Here is a 23035-nt window from a genome sequence, read left to right on the forward strand (position 1 = left end):
ACTGTTCCGGCCTGTTCTTTGCCACAAAAGGATTGGGCTACCTTTCTGCACCTATTGTTACTATTGCTACTTGTTATTTGTTACAAATTATGTTGCTATCAAACTACCTGTTACCGACAATTTCAGTGATTGCAGATATTACCTTGCTGAAAACCGCTTGTCATTTCCTTCTGCTCCTCATTGGGTTCGACACTCTTACTTATCGAAAGGACTATGATTGATCCCCTATACTTGTGGGTCATAAATAGCTTCTTAGGTAATTTCTGAAAACAATATATATGATAAATGAGCATGTCATGCGCAATTATAAATCAAAGCATACACTTCAATCCACATATATCATCAGATTCAACACAAAGCATATCTTCACATCACTACAGTATGCATATCATCAAATTACTACACTAGTTAAGCATATCATCAAATTATTACACTAATTAAGCATATCATCAAATTACTACGTACACTAAGCATATCATGATTTGGGGATAGTGGAAACACTTGGCCCTAGATCACATAAGGCACTGAATGTATTCAATCCTATCTCAATCTCTATAGTAGGTTCAAAAGCTTCCTCTTGCGTAGCTGGTAACTTATTGTAGAGTTTTTTCCTTTCATCATCAAGTTCGTGTACCTTGGTTGCAACTTGTTCAACAAAGACATTATATGCTTCGTTATTAGTTACCTCCGATAATGGATACTTCATGGATATCATCTTTACAAAATATGCAATGGTACAATTGTACTCCGACACATGGATTGTGTCAAGGACTTCGGTTTTCTCTTCGTTGCTTCTCACCATTTTAACTTATTCAACCGGGTTAGGCTCTGGTTTACCTGCAAACTTACCCAAAATTAGTGTTTGGCTCTCCGCTATTTTAGCCACTTGTGCTTCCATATTCTTGGATCTTCCTTCAAGTACCTGCACATAATTTTTTTAATTCAACAACCTTACTGGTCAAATGACCAGGTAAGTTATCATGATTCTTCAAGATATTCTTGAAGTTTTCATTATGCTTAGTCTGACTAGCAATAAAGCTTTTAAGAGTATCTTCAAGAGTATTTCTATTGCTACCATTAGCTCCATTAAAAAATTTGGATGCTCCTCCATTACTAGGATAAGGAAGTCTAGGAGCATAGTCATTATTTTTCCAATTAGGATTGTAGGTATTACGAGCAATAAAATTCACATCACTAGTTTCTTCATTAGTGATGGCATTTACGTTTACCTCTTCTTTGCCTTTTATCACGGAGATAAGTTCCTCAAGCTTGGCTGTCAACTCCGCGTTATTTTATTCCATGGCATTCACCCTTTTGGTGGTGGTTCTTTCAACATGCCATTGGACATGGTTCTCTTGCATATCATCTAGTAGTCTCTTGACATCTTCTATAGGCTTTCCCATTATTGTTCCTCCTGCAGCTGTATCAAGCATTGTTTTTGACATATGATTTAAGCCATTATAAAACATATGAAGCATTAACCATTCCTCCATTCCATGATTGGGAAAGTTTCATATAGCTTCCTTCATTCTATCCCACGCAAGCGCTAGTGGATCAAGTCCCTCTTGCTTGAAACCTGTAATCTGAAAACGTAATTGCATAATCTTTGTAGGTGGATAAAACTTAGATAAAAATTTAATGCAATAATCTGCCCAAGAAGTAATACTGCCCTTAGGTAGTGCAAGAAGCCATTCTTTAGCTTTTCCTCTCAAAGAGAAAGGAAATAGACGCCATTTCAGAGCGTCGGGATCATAATCCTTTATGTGTGTCATGTTGCACAATCAGTGAAATCGTGTAAGTGCATACCGGCATCCTGAGAAGCAAAGCCTCGAAGTTGCTCCTGTTGAACCATGGAAATTAAGTTCAATTTAATCTCATACTCAGCGGCTGCTACCTCAGGTTGTGCTATGGGTTCACACATGAAGTTGTTGCCGGGAGTAGCAAAACTCCCAAGATTACGAGCCATAGTAATCTTTTTGTTTTTCAACTGACAAGACTTGCAACAAGAACAAAACTTAAATTAAAAATAGAAAGGTAAAAAAACTAGAAATTAACTTTAACAAAAACTCTAAACACACAGGCTAGGAATACTAAACTCCTCCTGGGAAACAGCGCCAGGAAAAGGGCTTGATACCTCCTTTTATTGATCCGGTATTGAAACATAAAAGAGTATCCCACACCTATTTCCCCATAGGTGACCTTGGTTTATTGAACCCACGAGAGGAACATTTCCTCAAAGAGATGGTCTCTAGCAAGCTTTTGTCAAAGTGTCAAATCCAGATTTTGACCGGACCAGCAAGCAAATAGTGATTCAAACACTTACAATAAATAGAGGTACGAGTATGAGGTCTTATGCTTACAACCTTATATTTGTGTTGAGATCAAATAGGACATTAATTTGCGCCCTGGAAGTCACCCATTGAGATGTACTTGTTACAGATCGAAGTGGGGAATGTGTTAAAATAACATCTTGACCGGCGCGAGTCCTGCATCAAGAATCAGTTGTCCTACTGCAGGCCCTATATATCCGTCACGCGGGGTTGCCTCAATAATTAAGATAATAAAATTAGACAAGAGCTTTGGATGTTTAATGACTACACCTCATTTAGCCCCAAGGATATGATCCATGTTACCCTAGTGAACCTTACTATCACTAGCACTCGGTATAACACTTCACGGTCTCCTTGCTCCTAGCCTCACTGGTGCTCGATCTCCATGATCCGGGCTACTTGCAGCGATGAAGATCGTGGACAAGACAAGAGACATCTTCACGGAACAATTTTATTTCACACATACGGGACGTTATGTCAAAGTCTTCCATTGATCCCCTCAACAAATACCTCGGGTAGTTTACATTGAACTGAAAAAATGTCTTATAGTCTACCAAAATATAAGATGTTTATGTAGTTCATTTTGAACTACAAAAATGTCTTATATTTTGATACGTAGGGAGCACCAAAAATCGATCCATTTTATTTTACCTTTGTTATCCCCTCTAATCTACGCGTATATAAAATCTACTACAATCTCAGTCTTGAATTAGTTGACTCATATTACCTCTGTCCTAAAATAGCTTTCAAATCTAAGCCAACTAATTTAGGACGGATGGAGAGGCAACAAGTTTGCTAGCAGAGACGAGGGAGACGATTAGGGATTAACACAGAGATCTAAGTAATGTGATCCATTCACATTATGTATAGTAATAAACGGCCTCGTACCAACCGCTACCTTATGTATCCCTCCTTGGAACCAGCTACATTACGTGTCCGTCCTTGGAGCCAGACGGGTTGCTACCAGTAAACTAAGAGTAAGTACAATAGGGTGACATAAGCAGGCTACAAGGATTAAAAAGTATTATATTTTTACTTAGCTGGAGGAGAGAAAAGAGGAGAGAGAAGGGGGGCGGGTTGTAGAATAAGATACGGCTATAGCACGAGACCCAAGTCATTTTGTGAGAATGTATAACAGGCCAACTATTAATAAAGTACTACATATTTAAATTTTACTATTGTACAAGCCGGCTATTAGGTTGACTCTAGATGACATGACAACTTCTTATAGCCAACTGTTGGCTACATTATTAAGAGCAAGTACAATAGAGCTGAGTCAGCTGGCTATAAGAAATAAATTAGTATATTCTTGCTTAGTTGGAGGAAAGAAAAAAGGAGAGAGAAGGTAAGCCGGCTCTTGGTGAAGAGCTAGCTCTAGCACGTGCTCCTAGGCACTTTGTAAGAGTGAAAGGTGGGCCATATAATAAAAAAATAGTACACTCTCTAATCAACTATTGTACATATTGGTTATAAAATGGGCTATAACCAGCAGTTGGCTATACTATTAACCATGCTTTAACCATGCTCTAATATATCGCTCCTCCTCCTTCTCTTCCTCCATTACTCCCTTCCTCTTGTTCCATCCATTGGCTGCCAACCAAAAAGAGTGTGGTTTGCGCCACCTCATCGATCCATGGCAGCAGGGTCTCCTCATTCTTCTAATCCATCGCTATATATACTAGAAACATTCATTCATCCTCGTGCGGGGTACGCGTGTGACTTAGGACTTGGGCGTGGCCACAGCATCCACGGCGTTCCGAAAGAGGTCGATCGCGAGGATGGACGTAGGCGCGGACGTTGGCCCTAATCGGTATGTTTGCGACGCCGATTAGATCGTCGTTGGCGCCTGGGCTCGCCGAGGAGGAACGACGACAGCCTCAGCGGGAGGGAGTGGTGCTGCCTCCGCCCTCCTCTCCTCGCCCGGTACACAAAAACAAGCTCCCTCTCTCCATCTTGTGCAGCCTGTCCATGACATATATGTTGCTTTGATTGAATCTGGCTCCAAATTCTTGCTTTGATTCTGATCAATTGTTAATAACTTAATATAGCGGCAATCTTCGCACACAAACAACGGATGTCGAAGTACTCCACGGGGATTAAAGTAAAGATGCTATGCAAATTTCCTAGAGCCAAGCTACTTTGCAACGGTGTGAAGGAACTCTCCTACTAATGTGTAACTAATTCTGTAGCTAGTGGAGTAAGCAACAGGGAAATAGAAAAAAAGCATAGGAGGATGCAGATCTAGTAATTGCTTTCAGGTCTGACTTGTAAATGCCAACTCGTGTGTAGTTTGTTTTCTTCGACAGCATACCACTTCTTCCTGTTACAGAATTTTGTGAGCCTCCTCTGCTCCAAACTTTCATTGTCAGAGGTAAAACTGCTATCATCTGAGCTTTCTCTCCGATTAATATCCTCGCTATTAGATGCTTCTACAGATCTATGGTGATGTCTTTTCTTAATCTTCTTATTCTTAGTATTCAACTGATCACTTTCCGAGCTAGCAAAATCAGATCTTTTGTTAAACTTCCTTGGCACCTCTGCTTCATCAGTTGCCTGAAGCCTATTCCTTTTATTTCTGATATGTGGGTTCAGATATTGACTGTCATATGATGATTCTGCTTTCTTTCGATTCGTCCATATCCTACCAAGTTTACTCCTTTTTTTTGGTAAATTCATTCATCCTGACTGAAATGCATATTATTCCTCTTCCTTATAGTGTGAACTCTTTGTTCAGACTCTGTACTTTCAATGTCAATTGATTTTTTAACTTATGATTTTTTTGCAAACATACATGTCGACTTGTACTATACAGAGTTGTACTAAAGCAGCGACCATTAATTTGGATCGAAGGGAATAACATATTTTCAAAATTTCTAGCGAAAACTCCCACGGCTTGTCAAATTTTTGGCCTTGTTTGCAAGAAAATGAAAACTTTAGGGTGTTCACAGCAAAATGTTAGGGTCTTGGCTGCGTGATTGTGTTATTTTTAGGGTTGAAACAGGAAAATGGTAGGTTTTCTTTTACACTATCTTATATTTTGATAGAGAGAGAGAGCACTTCTCTTTGTATGTTGCTTACAATTGGATTTGTATGTTGCGACTCCTTTTTCCACAACTTTGTTGCCACAAGTGGGGATCTACATACGTAGAACGTTCCATTGTGTCACAAGTTTCAAACGTGATGTTGGTACTGCCCAAAAAACACAATACGATCTCCTCCCAGTATTGCATTTCCTTCGGCTATTCCGTTGCTGAATATGGTCTTCACAAACGCTACCCACTGAGGATAGATGCCATCAGCAAGATAGTCTCCCATGTTGTAGTCACGGCCGTTGACAGTGTAGTTGCACGACGGCCATTCCCCATTACAAAGCCTCTTGAACATGGGAGATCGTTGAAGCATGTTGATGTGAATGTGAGAACCCGACACTCCAAAGAAAGCATGCCAAATCCATAAGTCATGTGATGTCACTGCTTCTAGTATGATGATGGCCTCTTTGGTGTGACCTTGATACATTCCCCACAAACTTTTGGTGCAGTTCTTCCATTGCCAATGCATGCAACAATTGGTCAGAGCATTCCTGGAAACCCTCTGGCCTCTCCAATAGCCAACAACTTTTCTGTGGCATGCACATTTGGTTCTCTCATATACTCTGCTCCAAACACCTGCAACATGACACGTGCAAACTTGATAGTAGTCTTTAGGCATTTGCTCTCCCCCTTGCGGACCATCTCACTGACGACATCGATGGAAGTACTAAGTGCAAGCATTATGGAGGGGCCCACTTGTTGATGATCCAAGGGTCCTCGGTCCGGCCCATTATGGAGGGGCCGACGTGGTTAGCACCCCGTAGTCCAGGACACCGTTACTCCTAGAGATTAGTACTTGGATGCCTTGGATTGTGATGGAACCAATAAAATTATGAAAACAAGGAGATCGCTTATTTCATGTGAAATGTACAGAAAATGAGTGGCATGGACTTTTATGTCCTAGGGTAAGGAGAGATAGGTGGGTCTCGGTGTCCCGAGTCCTTGGCGATCTTGAGTGATATAAGGTGACCGGGAAATTGGATCTTTTGCCCCACTTTACTTCTCCATTGGATCATTTGCCCCCCCCCCCCCCTGAGAGGCTACCGGGTGGGGCCTGGGGCCACTGTCATTGAGACAATCAAAGGGCAAATCATCCAACCCCTTGTAAAGTGGGGCAAATCATCCAATCCCCCCTTAATTGAGATATGGAGGCCCTTTGCTCACACAGGGAGTATAAAGCAACAAAAAAATACAATTGCAACAAGAAAACAAACATTCACCATAGACTGCAGAATTATTGCAACATTTCTTCCACATAGACACACTGGCGGAATCATTGCAACTGCCTTCCACGTATACACACTGTTAGGAGGTTAAAACAGCCAATGCACAAGTGCAATAATTCTGCAGTCTATGGTGAATGTTTGTTTTCTTGTTGCAATTGTATTTTTTTGTTGCTTTATACTCCCTGTGTGAGCAAAGGGCCTCCATATCTCAATTAAGGAGGCGAGCCAACCCTCTGGCGACCCTTGCATCACCTCCCCTGGCAGCGGCAAGGGAACCCCTACCAGCGCCGCTGTAGGACCCTTCCATTCCGCCCCATCTCCTCACGGCTCCCAGGAAGGTGGTGGCAAGGCGTGTCGTCCCATCCTCGTGCTCTTGCCCCCCACCCGGCGGCAGCGAGTTCTCTAGTGGCGAACCCCACGTCCATTGACGTATACTTCAGGCCACTCGGATCCGCGCCAGGGGCTGCCGTGTCACCTCCCTCGCAGCGCCTCAGCCGTGGTTCACCAGAAAAGTGGCTTTAGGTTGATCCATATATTTATTTTGTAAGGCCTTGTTGAATAATGCAATAAAGATGGTTGTGTAAGATGTTTTTGGAAAAACAAAATACTCCCTCTGTATAAAGATATAAGACTTTTTTTGACACTGTATGGAACGTTGTCTTTTGCTCTATCTTCGTAGAAACAGCTCCTGTTGATTCCTTCTTCCTCCATTCTCCTTCGATTCCATTTGCACACGTGATTTCTTCCCTTTTTAGCCTATTTCTTATGGAAACACATCAAAGAGAAGGATTTGTGGAATCATTTGCATTCATTAGTCATTAGTACCAATATCGGAGCGAATATTTCTTTTTAAATGAAATATCTTGGTTTAAACAAACGTGAAATGAGTGTAAAAATATCACTCATCAGTAGGCCCATCGCATTTTTCTCTACCTTCTAAAACTGATAATTCTTTTTTGGAAAGATGAAACTGGCAATATTGATGAAACGAAGCTGGCGATTTCTCCTTGTCGCGATCTCACAACATTTCTTTCCTTTTTTGCGGGAAACAATATTTGTTTCCTAATACATTGGACCTATCATATGCATTAAGGAAAGTAATAAATGCCCAGAAATAGCACAAATCAAAAAAAGATTCACATCGACGAGTTAATTGATAATTTCGAAATCATCTCTGTCGAGCTCCGATTAACTAACCAAACAAGTATTATCACGGACAAAATGAAGGAAAGACATAAAATCTTACAACAAACGCATACAAGTCCCTAAGACTTGTATTTTCGGACAAGCAAGGTACAATACAGATCTCCATGAGAATAGGGACAGAGAAAGAAACCATGGCACACCATCCTTCATCCAAATAGCATCTCGGCGTGCGGGCGCAACTTCTTGCACACCACCTGGATGGTATGCATCGACACCCCAGTGACCTTTGCCACATCACTGGCGACTGGCCTATTGTCATCGCTGTGCTCTAGGACCATGCACACGATGCCGGCTGCTATGGACTCGCCGGTGTTTCGCATGCCAAGGTCGTCCTCCTCCAGCCGTCTCGCCGCCTCCTTAGCCGCTGCGACTTCCTGACCACTCATATCAAGTTGCTTACCAAAGTGGTACAAATAGCTCGATGCGCGCACCACACCGACTCCCGTCAGCCCGACGCCCTCCTCCCCGAGGTGCTTCCTGATGCGCGAGGTTAGCTTTGCGATTTCCTTTCTTGCCGCCAAGCCTTCAGCCGTTGCCGAAGCTAGCTCATTGATCGACCGCGGTGAGCCCTCGCTACGGCATGTGATGGCGAGGCACGCTGCATATAGAAGATCATTATTTCAGTGGTTGGTCTTGCTGGGAACCGGCGGCCATGCCCTATCCTTCTCCATCTTCCTGAACACCTCCTTGGCACGGTCTTGGATGGCCGGTGCAATCCCAAGGCAACCCGCCATGCGAGAGATGGCGGCATCGGACCCTTCAGCCCCACCTAGGCCCTGCACAGGCCCAAGTCTGAGCGTGAGGTCGACATGCACCATCGGGATGTGCGTCTGGCACCGCTTCTTTCCCATGGTTTGAGTGGGCGGAATCGAAGTTGTAGTTGATCGTTGTCGCCGGCGTGACACCGCTGTAGTCCGGGCGATGCTACATGTCTAAGTGGGCGACGCCTGGCCCCGCAAGCGTATTGGTGTCCATTGGGTGGCACCAATTGGACCAAGTATTGTGTGGGTGGAGGCGACTGCCGGCATGCCATTTATATAGGGGAGGTTGGCGGCTTGGCGCAGCACACCCTCGTGTTGGTCGTCCATTCTCAATTGTACGGCCTAGATCATAGTTAATAGATCTTTCCTTTTATTTTTCTTTACATGTTTAGTTCTTTTGGTTTGCTAAATATACAAAGTCTAGAAGTTTCCGAGCCGCTAGATGTCTCTGCGCAGACATTCCAGGCACGATAGGGGGGATGCGTTGTCGCATATATTATTTCAACCTTGATCAAACGCTTATTCCAATTCATTACTTTTACTTTTCTGTTGCAATCAAATCTACCATATACTTATTCTTTTAATCCTTGTAACTATTCCCTCCGTTCCATATTATAATAGCATTTTTGACACTACACTAGTGTCTAGTGTAAAAAAACGCTCTTATATTATGAGACGAAGGGAGTAGCAGACTGATAATCCCCAAGTGGAGGGAATCCTCGTAGCAATTCCCAATGGTGGAAGTGATAAGTATGGAGTGTCGAACCCACAAGAAGCTAAAGGTAAGATCAATATTCTCTCAAGTCCTATCTGCCACTGATACGACTATACGTGCACCGAACGTTTGCTTCCAACTAGAAACGAGAAATAAAACTACGTTGTGGGTATGAAGAGGATAACTTTCCATGATATCGGGGAGCTAAAACATAAAAGTAGGTGATGTTATCATAAAGTTAGAATATATTACTAAATATTATAAATAGCGAGCGTGGAATAATGGATCGGTGTGCTGAATTGTCCTAGGCAATTGTTAAAAAGACCGATAGTCGTCATTGCAATTTCATATGAGGGAGAGGCATAAGCTAACATACTTTCTCTTCTTGGGTCATATGCACTTATGATTGGAACTCTAGCAAGCATCCGCAACTACTAAATATCATTAAGGTAAAACCCAACCATAGCATTAAAGCATCAAGTCCCCTTTATCCCATACGCAACAACCCCCTTATTCGGATTTATGCTTCTGTCACTCAAGCAACCTACTATAAGCGAATCATAAACGTATTGCAACACCCTACAGCGGGAATCCCTCACACTTGCGCGACACGGAGGGCACAATAGGACAACACCAAAATAAAACATGCAACTCATACCAATCTAGATCATCAATCAACCCAAAGACAAAGGATATCTACTCAAAACATCATAGGATGGCAACACATCATTGGATCATAATATGTGGCATAAAGCACCATGTTCAAGTAGGGATTACAGCGGGGTGCGGGAGAGTGGACTGCGTAAAAGAGATGAGGATGGTGATGATGATGGTGATGTTGATGAAGACGATCACCGCAACGATGATTCCCCTCCCGATGGCACTCCGACGCCACCGAGAGAGAGGAGGAGAGGTTCTCCCACTTGTGCTTCCTCCTCCATGGCCTCCCCCTGGATGGGGAGAGGTTCTCCCTCTGATCCTTGGCCTTCATGGCGATGATGGCCCCTCCGGGATCCTCCTCCATGGCCTCCAGTGATGATGGCCCTTTCCGGCAGGGTGTCGGAGAGGGCCTAGATTGATTTCTCGTGGCTACAGAGGCTTGCGGCGGCGGAACTTCCTATCTAGGTTAATTTCTGGAGGTTTTTGTATTTATAGGAGAGGATGGCGTCGAGAACAAGTCAGGGGGCCTCACAGGGAGTCCACGAGGCAGGGGGCGCGCCCCAGGGGGGGTGGCCGCGCCCTCCACCCTCGTGGGGCCCACGGGACTCCCCTCCGGTAACTCTTCATTCAAGGTATTTTTTATATTTTTCAGAAAAATTCTCCGTTGATTTTCATTGCATTCCGAGAACTTTCATTTCTGCACAAAAACAACACCACGGTAGTTCTGCTGAAAACAGCGTCAGTCCGGGTTAGTTCTAATGAAATCATACCAAAATCATATAAAATTATTGTAAACATGGCATGAATACTTCATAAATTATAGATACGTTGGAGACGTATCACAGACTAGTGAGATTGACAACCTCGATAGTTCTGGTGGGGGACAAGGTAGTTTTGTATGTGTGTGTATGTGTTGATCATTGTGTGTGTTACTAAACTCTTGTTGGTTCGATAAACCTTGATCTCACTTAAGGAAAATTGCTGCTTCCTACAAAGCCTTGCACTTGGGAGATCAACACCTTTCTTGGTTGAGAGGAAGCACAGAGCCAAGAGACCTTTCCTCTATAAGACATAATCTCCAATGCTAGGACGTGGATACCAATGGAACACATCATATAGGGAAGGTATCATTTTTTTTCAAACATCGACTTTAACCTGGACAACCCATTGGTCCACACTTACGTAGAAAAATACCCAAATGTAACCAAACCCTCAAAGAGCCACTACCCTAACTTCAGTAAACCACCAATAGCCCATCTCATTTTTCTCTACCTTCTAAAACTGATAATGCTTTTTGGAAATATGAAACTGGCAATATTGATGAAACATAGCTGGCGATTTCTCCTTGTCACGATCTCAGAACATTTGTTTCCTTTTTTGCGGGAAACAATGTTTGTGTCCTAATACATTGGACCTACCATATGCATCAAGGAAAGTAATAAATGCCCAGAAATAGCACGAAACAAAAAAAAGATTCACATCGATGAGTAAATTTATAATTTACAATTATCTCTATTTAGCTCTGATTAACTAATCAAACAAGTATTATCACTGACAAAATGAAGGAAAGACATAAAACCTTACAACAATCCTGTACAAGTCCCTAAGACTTGTATTTTCGGACAAGCCGGGCGGATCTCCATGAGAGTAGGGACAAAGAAAGAAACCATGGCACACCATCCTTCATCCAAAGAGAAGCTCGGCGTGCGGGCGCAACTTCTTGCACACCACCTGGATGGTATGCATCGACACGCCAGTGACCTTCACCACGTCATTGGTGACGAGCCTCTTGTCATTGTCGTGTGATACGTCTCCAACGTATCTACTTTTCCTAACGCTTTTCCTCTTGTTTTGGACTCTAATTTGCATGATTTGAATGAAACTAACCCCAGACTGACGCTGTTTTCAGCAGAACTACTATGGTGTTGTTTTTGTGCAGAAATAAAAGTTCTCGGAATGGAACGAAACTTTGCGAGGATTTTTTATATAATAAAAGAGGATTTCTGGAGCCAAGAGCCACCGGAGGGGGGGCACCTAGGTGGGCACAACACACCAGGGCGCGCCCAGGTGGGTTGTCCCCACCTGGTGGCCTCGCAGACCCTGAAACCGATGCTATAAAATCCTATTTTTCCAGAAAAATCAGGGAGAAAGAATTATCACGTTCCACGAGACGGAGCCGCCGTCACCTCCTGTTCTTCATCGGGAGGCCAGATCTGGAGTCCGTTTGGGACTCCAGAGAGGGGGGTCTTTGTTCTTCATCATCACCAACCCTTCTCCATCGTCAATTCCATGATGCTCCCCACCGGGAGTGAGTAATTCCTTCGTAGGCTCGCTGGTCGGTGAGGAGTTGGATGAGATTCATCATGTAATCGTGTTAGTTTTGTGAGGGCTTGATCCCTAGTATCCACTGTGTTCTAAGATTGATGTTGCTATGACTTTTCCATGCTTAATGCTTGTCACTTTGGGCCCGGGTGCCATGATTTCAGATCTGAACCATTTATGTTATCACCATTATATCCATATTCTAGACCCGATCTTGCAAGTTATAGTCACCTACTACGTGTTATGATCCGGCAACCCCGGAGTGACAATAGTTGGGACCACTCCCGGTGATGACCATAGGTTGAGGAGTTCATGTATTCACCGTGTGCTAATGCTTTGTTCCGGTTCTCTATTAAAAGGAGGCCTTAATATCCCTTAGTTTCCAATAGGACCCCGCTGCCGCGGGAGGGTGGGACAAAAGATGTCATGCAAGTTCTTTCCATAAGCATGTATGACTATTTACGGAATACATGCCTACATTATATTGATGAACTGGAGCTAGTGCCGTATCGCCCTAGGTTATAACTGTCTCATGATGAATATCATCCAACAAGTCACCGATCCAATGCCTACGAATTTATCTTATATTGTTCTTGCTAAGTTACTACTGCTATCGTTACTGTTGCACTTGCTACAAAAATACTGCTAACACTGTTACCGTTACTATTGTTGCTGTCACTACTATCAAAACTATCATACTACTTTGCTACTAATCACTTTGTTGTAGATAATTAATCTTCAGGTGTGGCTGAATTGACAACTCAGCTGCTAATACTTACAAATATTATTCGGCTCCCCTTGTGCCGAATCTATAAATTTGGGTTGAATACTCTACCCTCGAAAACTATTGTGATCCCCTATACTTGTGGGTTATCACCGTGCTCTAGGACCGTGCGGACGTGCCGACCACTATGGACTTGCCGGTGTTTCGCACGCCAAGGTCGTCCTCCTCCAGCCATCTCGCCGCCTCCTTGGCCACCGCGACTTCATGACCACTCATATCAAGCTGCCTGCCAAAGTGGCATAGATAGCTCAATGCGCGCACCACACTGACGCCCATCAGCCCGGCACCCTCCTCCCCGAGGTGCTTCCTGATGCACGCGGTTAACTTTGCGATTTCCCTTCTTGTCGCTGAGCCTTCAGCCATCGCCGAAGCTAGCTCATTGATCGACCGCGGTGAGCCCTCGCTACGACATGCAATGGCGAGGCGCGCCGCGTAGAGTTGATCATTATTTTGGTGGTTGGTCTTGCCGAGAACTAGTGGCCATGCCCTGGCCTTCGCCATCTTCCTGAACACCTCCTTGGCACAGTCTTGGATGGCTGGTGCAATCCCAAGACAACCCGCCATGCGAGAGATGCAGCATCAGACCCCTCAGCCCCACCTAAGCCCTGCATAGGCCCAAGTATGAGCTGAGGTTGACATGCTCCATCGGGATGTGCGTCGTGCACCGCTTCTTGCCCATGGTTGAGTCGGTGATATCGAAGTTGTAGTTGATCATTGTCGCCGGCGTGACACCGTTGTAGTCCATGCGATGCTACATGTCTAAGTGGGTGACGCCTGGCCCCGCAAGCATACTGGTGTCCATTGGGTGGCACCATGTGGACCAAATAGTGTGTGGGTGGAGGCGACTACCGGCATGCCATTTATATAGGGGAGATCGACGTGGCACACCCTCATGCTGGTCATCCATTCTCAATTGTATGGCCTAGAACATAGATAATAGATATTTCATTTTATTTTCTTTACATGTTTAGTTCTTATGGTTTGCTAAATATACAAAGTCTAGAACTTTCTGAGCCGCTAGATGTCTCTGCGTAGACATTTCAGGCACGTAGGGGGATGCGCTGTCATAAGGGAATGCCCTATCTCAAGTCAGGTATTAAGAGCATCTACAACCGGACTCGACAAATCCGGCTCCCTATACGTCCACGAACGCATTCGGATTGCCTCTCATATTTCGTATCCGGTATTCACATACCTCAAATCCGGACTCGCAAATCAATGCATGTCCATCATACATGTCAATGTTGCACGTAAATAACAAATGTTGGTAGCAAGAATACATAGTTCTTACATATATTTATTTTAAGTGCACAACTCAAACATTAGCTCTTTGGTTTCGATTGTGAGTCCACATATGCTCCACAAAATCACTTGGTAGCTGTGTGTGCACCTGATGATCTCGAAGATTCTGATGCATCCATAGAAAGTTCATAAGTTGATTTACATCTTGATCTCGGGATTTAAACTTGTTCTCAAGGTGCTTCAAAATCATTGGTTTGGGTAACACCATCACCCTCGTCCCCGACAATCATATTGTGCAAAATAACACAAACATGTCATCAGCTACCATAAAGTTGATTCCCACATCATTGTAGCTCCATGAAATTCCCCAACGATCTTGAAGCGCTCTGAAGGCCCTCTCCACATCCTTCCTAGTCGCTTCCTGCATTGTTATGAAGTGGCTTTGTTTTTTGTCATGTGGTTTGGATATGGTCTTCACAAACGCCGCCCACCGAGGATAGATGTCATCAGCAAGATAGTCTCCAATGTTGTAGTCACGGCCGTTGACAATGTAGTTGCACGGCGGTGATTCCCCATTACAAAGCCTCTTGAACATGGGAGATTGTTGAAGCACGTTGATGTCAATGTGAGAACCCGACAGTCCAAAGAAAGCATGCCAAATCCATAAGTCATGTGATGTCACTGCTTCTAGTATGATGGTGTCCTCTTTGGTGTGACCTTGATACATTCCCCGCAAACCTTTGGTGCAGTTCTTCCATTGTCAATGCATGCAACAATTGATCAGAGCATTCCTGGAAACCCTCTGGCCTCTCCAATAGCCAACAACCTTTTTGTGTCCTGCACATTTGTTTCTCTCAGATACACTGCTCCAAACACCCGCACCATGGCGCGGGCAAACTTGACAGTAGTCTTCATGCATGTGCTCTCCCCATGCAGACCATCTCACCGACGGCATCGACGGAAGTACTAAGTGCAAGCATCCTCGGAACAGCCGTGCATTTCTACTTAGAGAGAAAGAAAGTTGGTTGCATCAATCCCTTGTGAGGTTGAAGTATTCATCATGTGCCTTCACTCCCTCTACAATGCGCAAAAACAATGGTTTCCTCATGTGAAAACAGCGATGAAGCCATGGATCATCTGGGAAATTTGGGTCTAGAGCAAAGTACTCCTTGTGCAGTAGTTGTGCTCCGGAGACCCTATCCCGATTGATCAATCCTCTCCCTTTCATTGAGCCCTTGAAGTTGAGGATATGCTCCACCTACGGGTACATTTCCTCTTGCATGCTCATGAGCATGATCATGTCCACTTCTTCGTCCAAATCCAACGAATCGAAGAACTCATCTTGAATCATTTTATCAAGCTCCATCAGTCCATACTTCTCATCCAACGAAGAATTATAATTCATTATTTTCCCTACAAATAAATCACAAAAAACAGGTTAGACAATGTATCAAACACATAGAGCGCAAGGGGCAACCCGAGGGTTGCCGGACATACCACGGTGGCGTCCGGGGCGGCGACGATGTCCGCGGTGGCGAGCATGGGAGAGAGGACTATTGTGGCAGTGCTAGTGGCACAGAGGCTCAGAAGGGTTGCGAAGCAAGGGTGGCGGCGGAGCTGCGAGACGTCCACCGCAGAGGTGAAAGAAGAGATGAGAGAGCAAATGGATCTGGTAGGTCGAGGGGTGGATTTGGTGCAATTTGTGGTGCGGTATGCCTGTTGGGTCTGATGTGGCGGACGTGACCAGACATCCTCATATCTGCCCTACATTTGGGCTGGATACGAGGGGTGCCAGTCCCGGTCACTGACTAGGCCGACCGCCCAGGCGTATGGAGGGGGTGGGTTTGAGGCCCCCGGCAGTAGATGCTCTAACTTAGAAAAAAATTGTTTAGTGACAACTGCAACACGATGACTTTTAAGCAAATGAGTAAATAATTACTGTTTTTGATATTTACTCATATCAGTGTGGGGAATCTTGTATCAACACTCTTATGATAGGTTTATTTTTTGAAAAGACCTTTTAAATTTTGAACACATCTCGAGGTTTCAGGTATGTGATGTTCGAAACTTCCGGGGACGTTGCTTTTTCTTCCAATAGTCATATTTTTAGGCATGCCTATGTAAGACACCCCTATACCTTGGGTGGTAATAGGCTTCGAGACCATTTACTATAATAGAACAATCTTTGCATCTTAGCTCTTTCACTCCCTTTGTTCTACCCATCCTTTATGAGAAGAGAGAGAGGGAGAGGAGATGAGTTCTTGACTTATTTCTTAAAAATATTTAGAAAGAGTTCAAACCAAGTGATTTCTACAAGGTTTTTGTTCTTTTGGAGGGTGTGCCTCTTCTAGAGATTGGAGTCACTTGGAAGCCTTCGAATTATGAAGGAGACAAAAGATTGTGAAGATAAAGCGATTGCGGATACGTCTCAAATGTATCTATAAGTTTTGAATATTCATGCTATATTCAGATCATTTGTATGTGCTCTCTTGGCACAATTTTATACCATACTTATTTGGACTACCATATTAATCTAGTGCAAGAGGACATACACTATTTCCTATTGTTTTGGGCTTTTAGGTGAAAATTTTATAGAGCCAGAAAATCAGTTTTTTTTCTTTCAAAATTTAACTAAGGACTCCAACAGCTAGAAGATGGAGGCCGGGGGAGCCACCAAGTGGCCATGCACCCCCTCCACGTGCCCTAGGGGGCACGTGGGCCTACCATGTTGCCCCATGTAGGTCGGTTGATGCTCTCCTTCGGCCGCAAGAAAGATCCTAAAATATCGGAAATTCGCTTAAACTTGCAGCGTCATCGGAGTCACACATCTCTGCTTATTAAAGAGATAGTGTTTCGGCTCAAAACAATACCGAAAATAGAGAGAAATAGAGAGAAGAGAGATTCAATCTTGGAGGGGCTCTCGCACTCCAAGATCCATGAGCACCAAGAAAAAGAGGTGGAAACCTCTCCCCACCTAGGGGAGAGGCCAAGGAAGAAGAAGAAGGAAGGGGCCTCTCTTCCCTCTCTTTTGGTGGTGTCGGAGTGCCGCCAAGGGAACCATCATCACCACCATCGTCTCCACCGCCTTCATCAACATCTCCATCACCTTCCTCCCTCTGTATTCAGTGGTCCACTCTCCCAAAACTGTCGCAATCCCTTCTTGAACATTGCGTTTGATGCCATCAACTATTATCCAATGATTTCTTGCATCTCCGTTATTGTTCAGTATATTCATTTTGTCCTATGGTTAATTGGTGATCTATTATGATTTATTTGAGTTGTATGTTGATATGTTGTTGTCCTTTGGTGCCCATCATATGAGCGCGCATATACGTGGATCACACTTAGGGTTAATTGTATGTTGAGAAAACTATTCATAGGGCGGTCAGAGTAACATATATTATCAAGCCTTAACCCACATGTCTCATATACTACCATATGGTATTGTATATACTACTTTATTATTATAAATATGTTCATAAATTATAATAACATATTCCAAAGTGAGTTACATGAAAAAATTGCAAGCTAACCCATGATTTTTATTATATTTGTGAAATTGTACGTAAAAAAGAGCATCCTACCACCCATGGGTAGTTACCCTTCTTATTTTCTATCATCAAACAGCATTGCAGAAAACAATGTGACAGTGAACAACCAAAAAATTTGAGATGATTATACAACAATAAAAAATACAGGTACTATCAGTTTCATGTCAAAAAAAGAAACAAAATTTTGGTTTCTGCTTGCTAGCCTGATTACATGCAATCGTAATAGTAGTGCTCTTTTTTATAACATGCAGGACATCGTTAAGTACGCATGCAAGCAGCGACAAAGTCCCCATAATGTAAGATGTTTTTTAACACTGTTAAAAAATGTCTTACATTATGGGACGGAGGGAGTATTTAATAAATTAGTTAAAAAGGACATCTGTCGCCCGTCCGGATAAAATCCTGATCTTATATGTTATAAGTACTTTGTTTGGTGTAGTGAATCTGCAACTCTTTATGCGCCTATTCAACATGAAGATGTAATGATTTCCCCGCCCTGAATGTCCAATTCATTATAGACTGGCAAATAACATGCGTGACTAACATCACCTCAGCAATCCATGTCAGATTCCTTCAATTGGTTATTAACACGAGGCGATTCTTTCAGTACATTGCCACATGAATTTGTCAGATGACCTCACCTGACAAGAACGCAACACATTACCATGCCAATTTTCTAACTCTAAGTAATCCACATTGTGGGTTTCTGATTTAGTTTTTGGTCCAATTACCGTGAAATTAACTACTATTTCAGTTTTGAACCAGGCCATATTCTGGTTCCAGTTTCAATGAAATTCAACCAGATTTGAGTTTTGCCTAGCCCATATCGAAGTGTCGCCGCCTAGAGACAAAAGTTAGCGAAATTACCCTCTTGTTCATGAGATCGATCATTCACAGTAGTGTAGTTAGCAAACTGGATTATGTCTCAGACCACAGTTGATGAGTTTAACTGGAACAAACGAATCAAGCACGAATGGTTCTTCAGTACTTAGAAACGGAGTCCAACACAAACTTCACATGTCCGAGCTTAAGATAGTTGCCCAAGAAGAACACACACGTTCCGAACTGGACCTGCCAAAGAATGGGCGGGCGGTCAGGCGAAGAGCATCTGGGCGTGCGGGGTGAGGTCCTTGTGCGCCTCCTTGATGGTGCCCTCGGCGACGCCGGTGGCGACGGAGACGTCCTTGACGGCGGAGTTGGGGTTGGTGGCGCCGGCGCGCTGCACGACCATGTAGATGACGGCGGCGGCGATGGACTCGGGGTTGCGGCGCACGTCGAGGCGCTCCTCGAGCCTGCGCACGGCCTCCTGCGCGTCGCGCACCTCCTGGTTGCCCAGCCCGAGCCGCGAGCAGAAGCGGCGCAGGTAGTCGGAGGCGCTGACGACGCCGATGTCCATCACCTGGCCGTCCTCCTCCCCGAGGAGCTTCTTGATGTGCGTCGACATCTTGCCGATGTCCTTCTTGGCGGCCGGGCCGGCGGCCGTGACGGAGGCGAGCTCCTTGTAGGTGCGCGGCATGCCGAGGTTGCGGCAGGCGATGTAGAGGCAGGCAGCGTAGACCGAGTCGCGGTTCCGGCCGCGCGGGACGCCCTTGGCCTCGTCCAGCTTCTTGAACGTCTCCTTGGCGTGGTCCCGGATGGTGGCGACGAGGCCGAGCCGGTCGGCCATGTCGCCGATGCCGCGGAAGCCGTCGACGAGGGTCTTGTCGGAGGCCGCGCCGGCGCCGTCGCCGGACACGGACGTCCGCGGCAGGGCGCCGGCCTCGCCGGAGGACTTGCCGGGCTTCTTGTCGTAGGCGATGACGGTGGAGAGCTTGGCGTTGAGGAAGGGGTCCCCGGAGGCGCCGACGCGGCTGGGGTCGCGGTCCTCGCCGCCGCCGTCGTCGGCGAAGTTGCGCCACTCGAAGCCCTCGTCGATGTAGTGCGCGTCGAGGACGAGCGCGCACTCGGTGCAGATGGTGTCGCCGGTGCCGTGGTCCAGCACCACCTCCGTCGCGCGGCGGCAGTCCGGGCAGTAGACGCGCTCGTCGGCGCCGGTGGGCATCGTGGCGCGAGAAACTCTCGGGACTTGGTTGCGGCGGCGGCGGCGGCGGCTCGGGGAAAGTGCTGGGGAAAAGGGTTTGGGAAGCTGGGGCGGCTGGTATTTAAAGCCTCATAGGTCGGTGCGGCGAGTGGGCGTGCGCGCCACGGACCCGGAAGCGACTTCGACTCGTTTTGTGCACGGACGCGGCACGCTTTAAATTCACCGTATGATTTTTCTTATAAAGACTAGGCCCGTGCGTTACGACGGAAGGAAAATAATATCTCAGCATTCCCTATATCCCCGCACACACTCTTCCACGTCCTCTATGTGAACACAACGCCCGATCTATATTGTTGCTTAGCCTGTTTTCTGCCATCGTTGGCCCGCGAGATCTTGATAGTGGTGGAGTTGGTCGGTGTGGTGCCGACCACCCAACTGATGCCCTTTTCTCCTCCGGGTCCACCTCCGTCTTGAAGTTGTGTTTGCATTCTCATTTGGTTGCTACACGACGACCTTCGAGGCACGGTTGCTTCGACTATTCTCTCCTGCGACGATGTAACCGGAGGATTACTAATTGCAGCGCATAAATTTTGTTTGATTGGCATAATTAGCGCATAACCAGGCATGAATGTCCCTTCATTATCAGAGTTTATTCTCTTTGACTATTTTTGCGCTCATGTGCCCACATTTTTTATTAATTAGAGCAAAATCAGCATATTCTCTTTTATTAGCACATGCCCACAATTTTTTTAATTATAGGCTATAGCCAACCAGCATATTGTTTTTTATTGGCATGTGCAAGTTACCTCCGGCAATAATTTGTGGAGTACCACGTTCTGCACATGATTCTCGAGACAACTTCCTTATTGTCACACAACCTTCTTATTTCCAGACAACTTAGGCACATATAAAAACGGGTGTGATTTAGTATAAAATTCCAAGGTGAGACTGTTCCTATCATAGTTGCAAGTTATCTGAGTTTTGACTTTGTCCGTCGACACAATATGGAAGGTTCATAGTTCAATCCCCTCGCGCCCTTAATATTTTGCTTCTTGTCAGTGTGACAGAAAAAAGAAATTCGTGGTAGGCCCAGTTGGGGATAAGCGAAAAAATGGGGAACTATGCGTGGAATGGACGGAACAAAATCTATACGTATTTTTTTGCTTTTCGTTGGGCAGCTGTGTGGGAGCTACTATATGACGCTAGTTGCACCAAATAGTGCGTGGAACGCACAACCAACCCCGTCTGGGCCAGCTACTGGCAGGCACCAAAATGACATGTGTTTGCAGGGCACGACTAATAATCCAGAAAAATGACAGGTTGAACGATCGAAAAGATGACCTTAAAGACTCGACCACGTGCTGCTAGCCATGGCAACAAACACCTCCAGCTAACGAATGGCCAACGCGAATATTTAAGAACATATTACAACATCAGATTTACTTATTTTTGAATTTTTTTTAAAAATATGAATTGCCGAATATTCTTGGAAAATTGGACATTTTTTGAAATTACGAACAATATTTTTAATATTCCATCCAATTTGAAAAAAAAGCATGAACAAAATCTGAAACCGCATCATTTTCTGAAGACATGAACCTTTTATGAAAACACAAACGTTTTTTGAAGTTGTGACCGACTTTCAAAAATGGAACATGTTTTGAACATTCCGAACAATTTCATAAAATTCTTTTTTAAATGCGGACATTATTTTGAATTTGTGAACATTTTACTAAAACAAGAATATTTTTTGAATTTGACATATTTTCAAAATGCATTTTTTCGAAAATACCTTTTTTTAATATGTCCTTAATTTCGAAAAAAATGGGAACGATAATTTGTTCCAAACATTTTAGGAAACCGGGACACAATATTGTAATTCTGAACATTTTTCAAAAATATGAAAATAAAACAAAATTCTGAACTTTTTACTCCCAGTGCAGCAGATAGTCAAAATAAATAAATGGAAAGAAAAACGAAACGGGCCGGCACGGTTTTCTTCGCCCCGTGCAAAGGTCTAACTATCTGCCGCAGCAGGCGTCAAATAGTGTCTTCGCAGCTTCCTGAGCAGGCAAATAAACGGGTTGGCTATGCTGGCCCACTTCGTGTGCGGCCCAAATACGAAAAATCTGGATTGCTAAAATAAAAAACAAGCGGACGCACAAATATTTAGTACCACCTCGGATAGAACAATAAATTTCGACGGTGAACGGATGAAAAAATTGGAGAAACATACCTTGCTTTATTAGTAGGTATAGATATAGAAACACTTGGGAACCCTAACTGATCGTTGATGCGCATTGGCCGCCTCAGCAATCGTCCGATTAGAGCATGGTTAAGGCTAGTCATAGTGGAAGTAATTTAGGTAGTAACATATATAGCATATAATATGTTACTGTAAGATTATTGTACTTGCTCCTAGAAGCACATGTTTATTGTATTTACTCTTAGTCTTTTTTTAGTAACGATAAGTCTTTATTTAATCTGGTGCGCAACACGAGACCTGCTGGTCGATGCCTATATGCGTCACAAAATGCGCTGACGACGAGTGAAGGCTGTGGGCCGGCCCAATCTGATGAGCTCCCTTGAATGTTTTTTCTATTGTTTTCCTCCTTTTTGGAAAATTGAGTGCTGGATATTTCTGGTTTTTTCTGCTTTTTTAAGAGATGTTCGGTGTCTGCATTAAAACATTTTCGTGTGTATCCAAAAATGTTTAACATATATTAAAAATAATCATTGTACATTGGAAAATGTTCACAGTATGTTATTTTTACAGTAAACTAAAAAAGATGGTTCATCCTAGCTTTTTTTATTTCTATTAAAAAATGTGCATCATATGTTAAATAGAATTTTATTGTACATTACCAAATGTTCACTGCATTTAAAGAAATTGTTTACAGTTTCCAAAAGGAAAAAATGCAAAATAATACGAAAGAAAACCAACCAAAAGGAAAAAAGCACTAAAATGCAGAAGAAAAACCAAAACTGGTACCTCTTGCAAATGTGACTCCCACATTCCCTGACAAGTGGCACACTGTGCGCCACTTATCTCAACCTGAGAGTTTTTCTTTTTTTCGCGTATTCATTTTTTCAAAACAGTATATCTTTAAACCGTGCATCCAAATGCAG

The 23035-nt window shown here is 44.1% G+C and overlaps 3 protein-coding genes across 3 annotated transcripts; all 3 read right to left on the minus strand.

The window, feature by feature from the left end:
- Positions 1-7997: 7997 nt before the first annotated feature.
- On the minus strand, positions 7998-8702 carry LOC123174767 (transcription initiation factor IIB-like). The gene is made up of 2 exons (XM_044590085.1): positions 8621-8702; positions 7998-8449 (listed from the first exon to the last, which is right to left on the minus strand). Exons 1-2 carry the CDS (start codon positions 8700-8702, stop codon positions 7998-8000), a joined length of 534 nt encoding a protein of 177 aa, XP_044446020.1.
- Positions 8703-11670: 2968 nt separating this feature from the next.
- On the minus strand, positions 11671-13772 carry LOC123174779 (transcription initiation factor IIB-1-like). The gene is made up of 3 exons (XM_044590090.1): positions 13694-13772; positions 13209-13518; positions 11671-11809 (listed from the first exon to the last, which is right to left on the minus strand). Exons 1-3 carry the CDS (start codon positions 13770-13772, stop codon positions 11671-11673), a joined length of 528 nt encoding a protein of 175 aa, XP_044446025.1.
- A 5077-nt stretch (positions 13773-18849) lies between these two features.
- LOC123174794 (transcription initiation factor IIB) lies at positions 18850-19987 on the minus strand. The gene has a single exon (XM_044590092.1). It carries the CDS (start codon positions 19925-19927, stop codon positions 18980-18982), a length of 948 nt encoding a protein of 315 aa, XP_044446027.1. The 5' UTR covers positions 19928-19987; the 3' UTR covers positions 18850-18979.
- Positions 19988-23035: the final 3048 nt, after the last annotated feature.

This window comes from Triticum aestivum, chromosome 1D, assembly GCF_018294505.1.
Source record: "Triticum aestivum cultivar Chinese Spring chromosome 1D, IWGSC CS RefSeq v2.1, whole genome shotgun sequence".
Classification (NCBI taxonomy): Eukaryota; Viridiplantae; Streptophyta; class Magnoliopsida; order Poales; family Poaceae; genus Triticum; species Triticum aestivum.

What these genes read in the sequence shown, in the direction of transcription:
- LOC123174767 (XM_044590085.1), bottom strand. Translation starts at nt 8,702, where the DNA reads ATGGGAAAGAAGCGGTGCCAGACGCACATCCCGATGGTGCATGTCGAC. An exon ending in TGGGCCTGTGCAGGGCCTAG is followed by an intron (nt 8,450 to 8,620) that starts GTGGGGCTGAAG and finishes TTCTATATGCAG; the next exon opens with CGTGCCTCGCCATCACATGC.
- LOC123174794 (XM_044590092.1), bottom strand. Translation starts at nt 19,927, where the DNA reads ATGCCCACCGGCGCCGACGAGCGCGTCTACTGCCCGGACTGCCGCCGC.
- LOC123174779 (XM_044590090.1), bottom strand. Translation starts at nt 13,772, where the DNA reads ATGGGCAAGAAGCGGTGCACGACGCACATCCCGATGGAGCATGTCAAC. An exon ending in CTTGGGCCTATGCAGGGCTT is followed by an intron (nt 13,519 to 13,693) that starts AGGTGGGGCTGA and finishes TCTACGCGGCGC; the next exon opens with GCCTCGCCATTGCATGTCGT. An exon ending in AAGTCCATAGTGGTCGGCAC is followed by an intron (nt 11,810 to 13,208) that starts GTCCGCACGGTC and finishes TAGGAAAAGTAG; the next exon opens with ATACGTTGGAGACGTATCAC.